At 40.6% G+C, this 14,784-nt stretch overlaps 1 protein-coding gene across 1 annotated transcript in view; it reads left to right on the forward strand.

The window, feature by feature from the left end:
• Positions 1-14,784, forward strand: part of RASGEF1C (RasGEF domain family member 1C) — a 95,086-nt gene that overhangs the window by 77,556 nt on the left and 2,746 nt on the right. The window contains exons 8-13 of the mRNA XM_029584057.1: positions 585-687; positions 787-866; positions 977-1,072; positions 10,134-10,229; positions 12,294-12,417; positions 14,497-14,569. Of these exons, the coding sequence (XP_029439917.1) occupies positions 585-687; positions 787-866; positions 977-1,072; positions 10,134-10,229; positions 12,294-12,417; positions 14,497-14,569 (572 nt within the window). The remainder of the gene's footprint in view (positions 1-584; positions 688-786; positions 867-976; positions 1,073-10,133; positions 10,230-12,293; positions 12,418-14,496; positions 14,570-14,784) is intronic.

Here is a 14,784-nt window from a genome sequence, read left to right on the forward strand (position 1 = left end):
CCATATTGGGTCAGACCAAGGGTCCATCAAGCCCAGCATCCTGTTTCCAACAGTGGCCAAGCCAGGCTACAAATACTTGGGTCATTGCTAAGGGTACTCAATAGAAAAAAAAGAGCTTAAGATGCAATAACAGTGTATTACCAGAAAATATTGCACCCAAGCATTTTTCTGACTCATGATTTTGTCCAGTCACTAAGTCTGGTTTGACATTTAAAGTCTTTTCCTCCTAAGATAACAAAATGTTCTATAGAGATGGTGTTATAAGTATGCTTGAGTGCAATATTTATCTCATTGCTAAGGGTGACACCCGGTGGCCAGAAGGTGCACAGCTCCACATCACGAGAGCCTTGCTGCAGTGACCAGACTAGAAATAGCAGGCGAACAGTAGTTATTAAAATAAGGGAGGTAGTTATGAAGGAATTGGAAGAAAAACGGGAAAGAAAAGAACTACCAGGCCAAAAAGGCAAAAGTTTTTTTTTCTTGAAAATTGTTGTTTGAATGTACAGAATCTTCCTCTCTGCTACCTCAGTAATTCTGCATGTATATCTATATTTTTTTTTAACTACAAAGATCTGTTTTTGCAGCCGGCCAAGAAGAAACAGAGGGCACAAGTGATAGAGTTCTTCATTGATGTGGCCAGAGAGTGCTTTAACATCGGGAATTTTAATTCCCTTATGGCTGTCATATGTAAGTAGCCCTTGAATAACATATTCCAGTTTTCAAATGAGAACATGAACCCAGTTGCTGAATTATAATTGCCTTCCTTCCTTCCTCCCTTCCTCGAAGCTGGCATGAACATGAGTCCCGTTTCCAGATTAAAGAAGACCTGGTCAAAAGTTAAAACAGCCAAATTTTTCATACTTGAGGTAACAAAGAGGCTTTCTTTGTAGTTCGTGATGTTTTTCAAATTGCTAGAAAGAGAAAAAAATACAAAAGCGTTCAGGTTAAATACATTAAATCTTTGTTTTCCAACCAGCATCAGATGGACCCTACTGGGAATTTCTATAACTACAGAACTGCACTGCGAGGGGCTGTCCACCGTTCCCTGACGGCCCACAGCAACAGAGAAAAGGTAGGCCCGATGGTATTCTCTGCCCCTGACGTATGTGAAGGAAATGAGTGAAAGATTCCTTTATTTAGGTAGAAATACCCATGTAGGCTTGGTCTAGCTAAGAATGGAGTGAGAGTGACACAATCAGAAACAGCACGGATAGGTCTCGTCAAAAGTCCACCAAAAAGGCCTTTGGGGGCTAAATAAATAAATAGATGTATGCACAAGAATAGAGAGCAGACTATGTTCTTCTACCCTTGCCCTCTCCTTTCCCCGAGTCTTCCATAGGTTTTGCAGTATGAATAATTTTAGATATGCCGTCATGTACAATGTTCAAGAGGTTTTTTTTCTTTTTTTAGATCAAGGCCATAGTTAACCATCCATTGTCCTCCTGTGAAACTGGAGTATGACCAATTTGAGTTTGCATATAGGTGTGTTGTGCAGTTATCTATGGCTGTGCACCCATGAAAGGTGAAAGAGTAGCAATGAATTATCTATCAGCATCCTGGGGGTGGGGGTTCTGTGCGCCAGAGTCTGGAACACCTGCATAAAATAGTGTCGTTGACTTTTATGTCATCTACGCTGGCCTGCTGCTTTAATAGAGGCTAAAATGCTTATCTGCAGAGTAATATAAATGTGACTTACCTAGGTTACCTTAAAGAAAGAATATCACAACTGAATAAGGTTCTTCAGGCACCATTCTATTTGCATGGAAAAAATCCTTTGGACCCTCTCTGCTAAAGGCTATTTCCCTGGGGATAGGAAAATCCTGGCTCAGTAAGCCCCCCAGTGACTAATTAAATGGATAAGGCTGGCTTAGAGCACATGAGTTGTTAAGAGCGTTCATCGGCTGAATTCTAATTCTGTTTGGTTGCTGCCGTCCCTGTATTCCCATGCAGTGTGAACCCCCCCCCCCCCCCCCCCCCCCCGGTGCTGTGCTAGACCGTGCTATTTTGTTTTGGATTTTGTTGAAAGAAGTTGGCTGTGGGTGCAACCGTGGTGGCTTCCAGATTTAATTTTGTGCAGTTACTCTCGTTGACTTGTGCCAAGCGTTTGCAAGGCTGCTCCTGTTTTGTGGCTGCAGCCAGGATATTCATCCTCCATATCTTTCTTTTTGTGACTGCATAGATCTGTCTTCCTGTGTTTCCTGGGGCCCTATTAGGGGAGATGTTGTAGCTTTGCTTGCAAATGGCCATAAATTGTGTTGCTGGTCTGTAATGGTTGTGGATGGTATGGCTTATTTCTGCAGAAACTTTCTCTCTTACATCCAAGGTCACAAGCTTATTTATGGCACTTTGTAAATCATTTTAATGTGCTCTTGACTTTACTGCCACAGAAAAGTTTGAAATAAATATTTCTTTCTGACTCCTGCTGTTTTTTATCTTGCCATCTCATTCTGTTGCTTTGGGCTTCCAGCTATACTAGAACAAGCACTTGGACCTGTCGCCATGATCTTTTATTTGCAACTTCCCAGGGACAAGCGAGGGCCTGGGCAGGCCACAAAGCAACAGTAACTACAGCAAGGAGACAAGGGCGACTTGACGCAAAAGTGAGGAGGGTTTGGTAAAGCTGGATTATGTAAGGCTGAGGCAGGCAAGGAGGAGGAGCGTAGCAAGGCTGGAGACATGGTTCATTGAGGACTCCTGGTGGTGAGGACGCTGAGTTTGATGAGCTCTGAGGAGCTGATGGGGATAGCATGGAATGGAGCTCCGAGGGAGACCTCTTCTGGCAGGGAGGCATCATAGGGTATGATAAGGCTGCATAGCAGGTGAAATCATAACAGATACAGTTTTTTCAGGTAGCATTGACATTCAGGACTACCTGGACAAAGTTATCGGTATAAATTTGGTTGAAATAATAGCTATCCTAAAGTTACCCAGATAATTTTATCCAGATATATTCGGCAGAACACCTAACTGGATATTTTCTGCCAAATATCCTGCTAAATTTACCCAAATAACTTGCCTACTCACCTGATTACTCAATATGGATCTCATGGCTGCAAAAATATTTTTTTTACATATACTGCAGTGCATCCCCATTATACACCTTGTATTGTCATCACTCCTTTATAACCAGCATTGTACATCAAGGAGGTAGAATCATGCTGGAAACAACATGTCTCCTTTGTAGAATGCTGAAGCCTCAGTCTCCACCCCACCCCTCCTAAGATAACATCACTTGATCTCTCTAAAGATCAATAAAGGGCATACTATCCAAAGACGTAGGGACAAGGGAAATAGGGAGAAAGTAGGCATCTGGCTTGGGACACCATAATCATTCAAAGGTTGGCCATCTAATTGAGGAAGTGATCTGTCTCATATAAATCTTTGACTCTGGATATTACAGGCATACTAGATATACTTGAGGAATGTAAATGAGCATATCATCCACAAAGAATCAGATATAAGTGGCATTTGTCATTTCTATATGATATGATTCAATAATCAAACCTTCTTTTTCTACATTTAAAGGTATAATTATTTTTCTACATTTAGAAGTGAATTTTCAAAGGGGTTCCACATTTAAAAATAGCATATATGCATGCATATAGTATGTTTGCATGTATATGCTATTGTATAAACATCTAGTATGCATGTAGTTTTGGTTTCATGCATATATTTTACCAGAGATATAAAAGGGTGGTATAAAAGCATTCTTGGGCAAGGTTCAGAAATTCTTGTAGTAGTTGCCATTTTATAAGAGATGTACTTATTCATACACTTACATCTGCTAATTGATACGTGCAAGTGAAATCAGTCTGACTGCAGTTTTTGGGTGGGAGGTCTGGGTAAACTGGTGGGGGTTGAGGGTGAAGTGCTAGAGGATCTAGGTAAACTGGAGAAGGACTGGATGAACTGGTGGAGGTATCAAACTAGTGATTCCAAGTTCGCGCACAAATAATTATTTTCAAAACAGCGTATGCTGCTCATACTATATAAAATACTTGCCTGGATGTTTTTGCATGCAGTGTGACAATTATTTCATACGTAAAATTTATGTGTGCGTGTTTATAAAATGGGTAGAGAAAGTATGAGTTTCCTTGCATTGGAAATAATTTGTGCATACTGACACATACACGTGGACTTTCAGAACAGAAATACGTGGTATTTTATAAACTGCACAGCTCCTACCACACAGTTCACAAAATACTGGCATTAATCTCTGTGATCCACTTATGCATGCAAATGCTGTACTATGGATAGGTTTGAAAGTTGGACATGAGAACAAAGACACTTGATACAAAGAAGCCTATGTACTAAAGCTTTTCTTCTATTTTATGTCCATGTGAGAAATAATTGATACATAGAGCCCTAAATGTGTCCTTCTATAGTCATAAAACAGGATGGACACTTGCTAAGTCAAACACATGGTACAACCACCCCTAATCCATCTTTTTTGGGCTAAATGGATAGGAAATCAGCTCTCGTATTTTGGTCATCATATAGTGCTAGCTGATGTTGTGATTAATATTCTGGAATAGATATAAGTGATGACCGATAAGTGGAGGTATTCGGTCTGAGAGTGGAATGTGACTGAAATATGTATGCAGTAGATTACATAGTAGAGATATGACTGTGTATGTGGACGTCCTACCCAGTATTATGAGTAGTCATTGAAGGTGACTCATATTTGTTAATGTAGTTGAACAATATAACGATATTTTATGTCTTCCAATATCATTACAGTCTTGGAAATATATAGTCACATAGAAATGACAGCAGAAAAGGACCAAATGGTCCATCCAATCTGCCCAGCAAGCTTATGGCAGTATCTGCTGTACTGTGCAGGTTACTCCCATACTTATCAATTTTCCAGGGCCCTTGTTGGTTGCTGTCTGAATCCAATTCCCCGTTACTTCTTGCCGTTAAAGCAGAGAGCAATGTAGGAGTTTCATCAAAAGTATCAGGCTTATTGATTAAGGATAGCAACAGCCACATCAGCAAGTTACCCCCATGCTTATTTCTTTCCCCACATCGTAAGTCGGTTGCTGTCTGAATCCAATTCCCCTTTTCCTATATCCACCCTGCCGTTGAAGCAGAGAGCCATGATGGACTTGCATCAACAGTATGAAGGCTTATTGGTTGAGGGTAGTAACCACCACACCAGCAAGTTACCCCCATTCACTGTTTTCTTCATTTCCATCCTGTAGCCTTTAGGGATCCACAGTGTTTATTTCATGCCCCTTTGAATTCTTTCACTGTTTTTGTCTTCACCACCTCCTTTGGAAGGGCATTCCAGGCATCTACCACCCTCTCCATGAAAAAATATTTCCTGACGTTGGTTCTGAGTTGTCCTCCCTGGAGTTTCATTTTGTGACCCCTACTTCTACTGATTTCTTTCCAACAGAAAAGGTTTGTCGAATGTGTATCACTAAAACCTTTCAGGTATCTGAAGGTCTGTATCATATCTCCCCTGCACCTCCTCTCTTCCAGGGTAAACCTAGTTAGGTTCTTCGACCTCTCCTTATAAGTCATTTGATGGAGACTCCTCCACCATTTTGGTCGCCCTTCTCTGGACCACTTCCATCCTATGTCTTTCCCTTTTGAGATACAGTCTCCAGAACTGAACACAGTACTCCAAGTACTCCAGGGTTTTTTTTTGTTTTTTTAGGGATATCAGGCTGAGATCCCTCCAAAAAGGGTCATAATAAACCATGCATTTGTAATAATTTATCCAAATTGTAACAGATTTTTTAAATTTAGTTCTGCACATAAAAACTGTACTAATTCTGTGTGCATGCCACAAAACGTTGTCCAAAAACTGGTAAAAAAAAAAAAAAGTAACCAGTACCTTCTATATTAAAATTCTTCCCGTGGCTCACACTGCACAAGAAGTCTCTTAGTAGGCATGCACAGCTGACAACAGATTGTTTCTTTTTAAAATTCATTTTGTGGGGACCCTAATTTGTTTCTTTAGTTTCAAAGCAAAAAAAAATGTTTTTTTAGTTTGATTCATTTTCATTTCCATTAAAGTCAATGGAGGAAGCATTATAGGTAATTTTCAGCCTATATTGAACTTCAGAATAGGGTTTTGTTTTTTTTAAATAATTTGTCTTAAAACTTGTAAGAAATCAATAGAAGGGGAGAAATAACCCCTGGTACCTAGAAAGACTGAGGAGACTAGAAAGTGGCATCAAAAGTAGCATGAATAGCCTATGATTCCACTGCTTGGTACCCACTGCCCACACTGTGTTCCTCGCTAGGCAAACAGTGAGTATCACAGTGTCTACGCTATATTCATTATTTCTCTTGACTCAGACAGGCTTCACAAAACAGCCTGTTATGCTGCACTGTCTGCCCTACCCTCACTGCTCACTTATGCCAGTTACTGCCTATTGCCTACACTGTGTCCGCTACCAGGCAAACAGAGAATAAATTACTAATCTCAAGTGTACCTAAGGCTTCAATCACCAGAAAGAAAAACAGAACAGCAACTGCAAGCAAAGGAACACAAATCAGCAATGAGACACAGATGATGTGATACAGCACTGCCTCACTACTTTGCTTTCCTCTCTTGTGTGATGGGCTGTTAATAGGCTGGCACAGTAAGACTATATAATATGCCACAGAAAAAAAAACTTTACCAAGAACTCAGCGAGAGCTCAGAGCTTTGCTTTCACACAGACAATGTCTTCAGAAGCACTGCCATGCGGATCTCTGACACTCAGCCTTGAAGCTCCAGGGAGGAAGACTCAGAACCAATGTAAGGAAGCATTTCTTCATGGAAAGGGTGGTGGATGCCTGGAATGCCCTTCCGGAGGAAGTGGTGAAGACTAAAATTGTGAAGGATTTCAAAGGGGCATGGGATAAACACTGTGGATCCATAAAGGCTAGAGGATGGGAATGAAGAGAAGAGCCATGAGGGTTGATTACTGGAGTGGAGGCTACTACCTGGTGATACTACCCTTACTCAATAAGCCTTCACGTGGTTAATGCAACTCCAACATTGCTCTCTGCTTCAACGGCAAGGAGAAATGTGGAAAAGAGGATTTGTATTCAGATAACAACCAACAAGGACTGAAGTTCACAATCTAGGTAAACAAATTAGCGTGGGGGTAGCTTGCTTATTACGGCAGTTACTACCTTAAACCAATTAAGCCTGATACATCACTTTGAATGCATATACAGCATTGCTCTCTGCTTCAACGGCAGGGGGAAATGTGGAAAAGAGGATTTGCATTCAGATAACATCCAACAAGGCATTGATCTGTGCAGTCTGGGTAAACATGCATCGGGGTAACTTGTTTGATGTGGCGGTTACTATCCTTAACCATTAAGCCTTATGCTTACCTTTGATGCAACTCCAACATTACTCTCTGCATCAGTGACAGGGGGTGGCAGGAAATTTGAATCAAACAGTTACCAACAAGGGCCCTGAAAACAAGTGTGGAAGCTTGCTGGGCAGACTAGATGGGCCGATTGGTCTTTTTCTGCCATCATATCTATGTTTCCATGTAATACATCTTTAAATGAATAAGTAAATATTTATGTTTTTATTTTAATTTTTCTTAAAGGTTCATTTTTTTATGTCTGAAATATAAGTTTGTGCAAATCTGTATGCCTGAGTCCACCCTGTGGCTATTCATGCTTTACATTTATTGCTGCGATGCTGGCATATGGTTCTAATAAGGATGGCAGTGCTCCAGTTTATTTAAATTCATAATGCTGAGCATACTTAACTAGGATGAACTTTCAAAACATTTAAACACCAATATCTCATCGGGAACTAAATACAATTCAAACTGACAAAGAATTATTTTAGTTATGTAGTTTAACTTGTAATTGAATTATCTAACAAAATGATTTGCTAGCAGTTTAAATCATTCACAGTTAAACCACACTGCTTGTGTACAGGGCAGTCTTAAGTCAGCTGCACTGGGCCCCAGATTACTCCCTCTACCCACTCCGTGACCTCATCAATAGGAAATCCCCTCCCCCCGTGCTCCTTGATCTCATTGGTGGGATCTCTTCCTCTGCTCCTTAATCTTGTTGTCAGAAAACTTTCTTCCCACTCCTCAATTTCATTAACATCAGATGGGATCCCCCTTCTCCCACACCCTGGTCTTTTGATATCTCTTGGTCCCATCAGCATTGAAAGTGGGCCCTCAAACTCTTTTGGCCCCAGGGCCCCAAGACAATGATTAAATATATAATCTAATATCAATTGATTATTATTGGTACATGTTATATTAACATTTATAGTGTCTCAACAAATGTAGACATCTAGGCCAGGCTGCTAATTAATAATAGAGCATTTCATGCACAATATAAGAGCTAATTTTTCAGAGAGAAAAATAACTTGAAGGAGAAACAGCAAGTCCTGCAATGATAAAGCGTTTATTTTCCATATAATATATTCTATAGAGCTCAGAAATTTTGTTTTCCTCGTATATGACTTCTGCTGATTTGTCTTACCTAATGAGCTCCGCAGGGAGACACCATTTCAAGCTAATGACCAACACTGAAGTTGCTTTGACATTTCACATTATCTAAATGTCAACTCCTGATGCATCTTTTTCAGCATGTTCAGCATTAGTTTTATAGGATGTTGAATTTGTAGGTTTCTAAGGATGCAAACTGGGTTTTTCCATTTGCGTGAGGGGAAGGATCCGGGCTCCCCGGTCACATTCCATGCCTTTCACTAGTTGAGTGCCCATACTTTACTTGTCTTCACTGACAGTGCTGTAGTTGTACAGTCAAGGAATCGAACATGGTAGTAACTGCATTCCTGTATTCACTCACCTCAGGTTTATAACTGGTACCTGAGTTTGTAAAAGATTGGATTGGGCTGGATTTTGGATTTAACTACTTGTCTTTCTGAACCTGTGCTCAGGGTGAATTACGGTTCAGGTACTGTAGGAAGGTCCCTGCCCCTCTAAAGTCATGCAACCTAACAGGCTTATCTAATGGGATTTTTATCTCATTTTTGGTCTATGGGAAAAATGTTTAGTTAACTGTGCCCTTAATTGGTTGCTATCTGTGGTTTGAAAGACTGCAATAGGGAATTTGAACATCTATAGGGATTCGTTTCATTCATATGAAAAAAACCAAAACGAATCAAGCAATTAAAAAAAAATCAAAATAGCCAAAAAACAAGCTCTCCTTCCCAACCTCCCAGAAAAATGCTGGGGCTAGGATCACTCCAGCCACATTTACCCGGTCCAGTGGGGATCCGCCAGCTCGGACTAGGCCAAAAGCCTTGGACTTGCGTAGACTGAGGCCATGGTAGATTGCCGTGGCCTCGGCCTACACAAGGCCGAGGCTTCAGCTTAGTCCTAGGCCAGTGCATTTGTTTAAAACGAAAAGAACGAATAAGGTTTCTTTCATTCGGGGGCCCCCAATTTGTTTTGGGGCTCCCCAAATGAAACGAATTATCCTTATTTGTTGTGTTTTGGACTTTAGTTTTAAACAAATGCCCGTCCCTGCTAATTTAGTAATTCAGAGTAAAATTCTGCACACAAAAAACGTGTGCACAGCCGCTCTCTTGCATGTGCGGCCCAGCACACCAGACCCATACTAAGTAACAAAGGATCTGAACTAGACCTGTTTTTAGGCCAGTCAGCTGCTTACCTCCAGTTATCTTTTATGCATATCATGGAAACACAGCTGCTGTACATGCCAAACACAGGAAGAAACTGTTTCAGCTAGATAGAGTGAAAAGCACTAGCAATATCACAGTCCACTGCTATTTGACTAAATGGAATTTGTTTTAAATGATTTTTATTCCAGTCAAGTGAAAGTGAGATGCTTCAGTTGAACAAATGGGCAGTTTTATTTAAGGCACTGCTGTTTACAGATAAAGCATAAACTTACGTCCAGTTCTAAACCATTTGCTTTTGAGTGTCCCTGTTCTGAAAGGTAAAAAAAAAAAAGCCTTGCTGTGAGATTTAGTGGAAGAGCTTGTTGAGTTCCAGATTTCAATCCTGGCTCGGCTGCTGACCTGGTGGCTTTGGAAAATCCCTTTACCTACAGGTGCCTCCAAAATATCATTGGGTCAGAGCAGAAAGAAAAGAGATTCTACCTACAGAAAGTGGAAAAATGCTGAATGGTAAGAGCTAATGCTGGTGCTTGCTTTGCAGATTGTGATCCCTTTCTTCAGCCTCTTCATCAAAGATATTTACTTTTTGAATGAAGGATGTGCCAATCGCCTTCCAAATGGATTTGTCAACTTTGAAGTAAGTTCTGACGGCCTCAGTATGGCAGATAATGCTATATCTATGTTACTCACTGTATACTTGGTCACTTTTAGCTATTGTAGCCCCCATTCCGGTCAGTTCATGGTCACTGAGGCATACGGGGAGGGTCGCAGAACCTCCTCACCTCCCAGGGTTCCTGCTTTTCAAGATCATTCTGGGGCTCTTCTGCACACCAGTCGGTCACAAATAAAACACCCTTCACTCCCAAAGCTGCTGATCAAAAGAAAAGTCTTCACTGAAGTTGGTGGCAGGAGAAGATAAGATTGTGCAGCACCAGTTAGTGCACCATAGTAACACAAGCCCAAAGTTAGCATAAAATTCAAACACGGTCTCTTTCCACTCACCACAGTTCTCCCGTAAAAGCAGCCTTCTAGAGGCAGGGAACTTGCCTCCATAGGCCCTCCTTGTAGCAAGCTTGGGAGCTAATTTCTAGCTCTTTTAGATTAAAATAATCACTTCTGCACCTTTTGCAGCTGAGAAAAATATGTTGTTAGCATTCACTTAAAATTAGCTTTCTCAAGCAGAGAATAACACATTTCCTTAGAAGAGTAGAAATTCAGTCTGGTGTTTCAGAATAAGTCTATAGTGGTCATTTGGTCTACTCTAGACAACAGTGTACACAGGATTACATACAACACAAGAAAGGAGACTGCAGGCATGGTGCTCAGAAAAAATAAAAGCACAGGAGTTCAAATAGGTGCCAGCACTAAGACATGCCTCCAAGGAGGAGGCGAAAACATGCCTGCATATGAAGCTGTGTAAAAATGCTAGAAGCCATGGAATGCAGTGCTAGAGGTACAGAATAAGTTACAACAATAGACATCCTATGTGCTTCATGAAATGCAACATCTGGACCACTGCCATGATCTCTGATGTCTTTAAACTGCTTCAGATATGTTTTTAATTTTTTAAACTTCCTGCTAGAGGGTGTGGGCTTTTGTGCCAAAGGTTTTCTTTTTGCCGATAATCCACTGCCATCCGAGAAATGATCTTCTGTGCTTAGGATGTGCTTAGTTTCCCCCTGAGAATTCTGATGCTTTCAAATAGGGCTAAACTATGATGGGGTTTATCATAGGGCAGAAATTGGTGACAGGTAAAGGCCACCACCCACTCTGTCCATTTGACCATTTTCCCTTTCTACGGGAATCCCATAGATCCTGCTTGACATTTTGTTTGTGCTTGTCCCAGTGCCACCTTGAATTACGAAAACATTTTTGCCCCATCACCTGCGGCGGAAGGCTGGTCCATTCATCTAGCACCTTTTCAGTGAAGAAGTATTTAAGTTAGTCCTTTGCTCGTCCCCCAGGCTCACTTCATGACTCTCCAGTTCTAGTACGGCCTTTCAACTGAATGGATGACCTGATGACATTGTCTCAAATGAATTCTAAATATTTATTTATGTCAAACATTTGTTACTCCATACTCATTCTATCTTCCAACATTTCAAAGCGAGGTACAGAGAGGAGTGCCCTGCGTACCAGGGCATAAATAATCACATGCATGAAATATAGAATTAAACTTTGCAATTACAGTACGACATATTTTCTAATATCCCTTTGCAAATAATAACAGAATTAAGGGTCATTAAAGAAGTTGTAGGTGAAACTCTATATTTTTTTTTTATATTAGCCTACCTTAATACATCTGTGATTAACATTCAGGGCCTAAGCTCCCTTCATCAGCTCAGTCACCTTACACCTTGTATGTTGACCCTTATCTCTACACATTCAAGAGAACTATTGCAGCAACCACAATTCTTTGCACAAGTAATGACAATATGTGCCATTACACTGATTACATACATTTTTTTTACTTTAGCAGCATCCCCAGACAGTTCTCTTTACCGCAGACTTCACATAAAAGAAAATGACTTTACTAATGTATTTCTGCACTTGAGCTAAAGGACAAGGTACAGGTGGCTGAATAACGTGACAGTGTTCTTACATATCAGGTCATGCTTGAAAACTGAGCTTTATTGACCCTATGTGCTTGCTAACAAACATCTTTAAATCTTTGTTTCACTGGAATTTATCATATGTCTAGAAATTTCTGGAATTGGCGAAACAAGTAGGAGAGTTCATGACATGGAAGCAAGTAGAATGTCCTTTTGAGCAAGACCGTGACATTGTCCACTACCTGCATACGGCTCCCATTTTTACTGAGGACGGTAAGTTTTTTGTGGTTCAGAGATACATATTTGGGATGCTCTGTTGATAACCTCAGGGACCAACTGGAATAAACTGTGCCATAGCAGAGGTGCCTCCCAGATATTGCCTTTCTGCCTCATCAACAGGATGTGTTAGCAGGGGCCTATGAACTGCATCAGGATCAAATGTCAGATCGAGTACTTTAAACAAAGAAATCAACATAAACGTGGCCACAAAATATATTGAAACTACAGAGTAAATGTTGGCAAAAGTAAGTTTAATGTAGTGCTCTTTGTTCTGAGACTTTAAACCGAATTAATTTGAAACACAAACACTTGGCCATGAGCCAGAGTGCCCTACAGTGCATTAAGGCACAAAGTGACTAGTAAAAATCCTGTACTTGTTGTACTGTCTGGTAAGGAAGATTTATCTTTATAGTTACCATATGAACACAATTTAGTGTATGCAATTTAGCTGGGTAATAAAAAAAAACCAACTTAATATTGTATATAATTTATTGAAAAACAAACATTTTGTACACTAAAGGCCTGATTTACAAAGGGTTACCTACCATTTTGTGTTCATAAGCTTAGTAAATCAGCCCTACTTGTTCTAAAATATATTCCTTGCTTTTAAAAAGGTTGAAGGAAGACTAAAAGAGTATCAGCATAGTTAAATGGTGAGGTGAAAATTCATTTTTTTTAAAAATGGAAGGCAGATCCAAATAAGGAGAATAGGAAAGAACACTAAGCACTGGAAAGTTAGGTATAAAATATTAAAAAGGCAAGCCAAGATATAGTTTGATAATAGACTTACCTCAGAGCCAAAAACTAATAATTAAAACTTTTTCAAGTATATTATCAAAAGTGAGAAACCTATGAGGGAACAGTTATATCACTAACAGGCCGATACGGTACAGTGCGCTCCTGTGCGCTCACTGTTAACCCGCGTTTGTAGGGTCAATACCTTGCTAAGAACACACCACACAAGCAAACCACTTTCCAGACTCGAGTTATGCACCAGAAAAAATAAATAGTTTACTGCCGAATCTTCCGAATCAAACACAATGACAGTTCAGGTAGATGCAGAAATTAAACAGAATTACAGTTCCAGAAAATCTTTAACTCTTCTCCTTATAGCTCCTCTCCTTATCAGCTCAAGTTAAAATCCTTCTGGTGTAGCATCAGGATCCTGTGAACCTGAAACCAAGTTCCCTCTGGCACAGTTTGGCTTCCTGGTCCCCCGATATGTTCTTTCCCCAGTTAGGCACAGACTTTTATCTTTTAACTTCCAGGCTGTATTGCAACCCTCCGCCTCTTCTCCTTAGGCTTTTGGATATTTTTTTAAGGAAAATCCCTGCCCTACTCCTGCTGCTCCCTTCTGTAATCCTAGGAGGGGATCGCAGCTCCATCCAGTCTCGTTCTCTTTAAATCTGGGGCAGCCCCCAGACTCGGAAGGGTCAGGGATTTTTATCACTTCTGCCCCTAGGGGATGTGTACCCCCTTGACTGTCAAGAAAGGCAGGTAACACCTTCTCACACTCAAATGACCCAGAGCTCTGGAATATTCCTGCATTGGCTCCAGGACATCCTCTTGCTCTCTCAGCATCCTGTGCACTTGCAGCAGATGTTACTCACGGGTTGAGACCATTCAGGGCTCCCGTAAGGGCAAAACCTCTATCTCAACATAGAACCTGTTAGCACTGTCAACTTCTATAGACTCTTGTGGCACAGGGGCCACATTATATACTGTTCACACCTTACATGAGCAGCATAAATTGTATTCATGCTTCAATCCTCATGCTAAACTCTCTCCTGCAATGTGGTGTAGTCTACGTCACTTTCTGACTGTAAACTTATATCCAGAGAGTAGAGTTCTTGCAAGCTTGGGACAAAGAAACGGCCTTCTTTATTACCTGCCCAATCTGCTGCCTTTATGGGGTGTATGTATGTAATATAACTTTGGCTTACCAGAGGTGGGGCTTCCTTGTCTTATGTTCAGATTCATCCAGGCACCTGCCACATTACTGGGCACCAATCAAGTTCCAAGTTTAAAACACGTAAACAACGCCATGCATTAATATAAACATATTACTTTTAGGTCTCTATCTGGCGTCATATGAAAGTGAAAGCCCCGAGAATCAAACCGAAAAGGACAGATGGAAATCTTTAAGGTAACTATATATTTTGTAAACCCTTGTTGCCCACAACCACATTTTACATGATCTAAACCTGAAGGTGACTTCATAACACAAACTTGCTGACCAGTAAAGAGAGACTGGTGATTTGCTTTGAGATCTTTCCATCAGAAGCCATTATGCTACAAAGACTTGGCTCCATTACAGCGTTAACCTGTACCCAGGGCTCTATTGGCAACATTTTTTGTTCC

Source organism: Rhinatrema bivittatum, chromosome 18 (genome assembly GCF_901001135.1).
Source record: "Rhinatrema bivittatum chromosome 18, aRhiBiv1.1, whole genome shotgun sequence".
Classification (NCBI taxonomy): Eukaryota; Metazoa; Chordata; class Amphibia; order Gymnophiona; family Rhinatrematidae; genus Rhinatrema; species Rhinatrema bivittatum.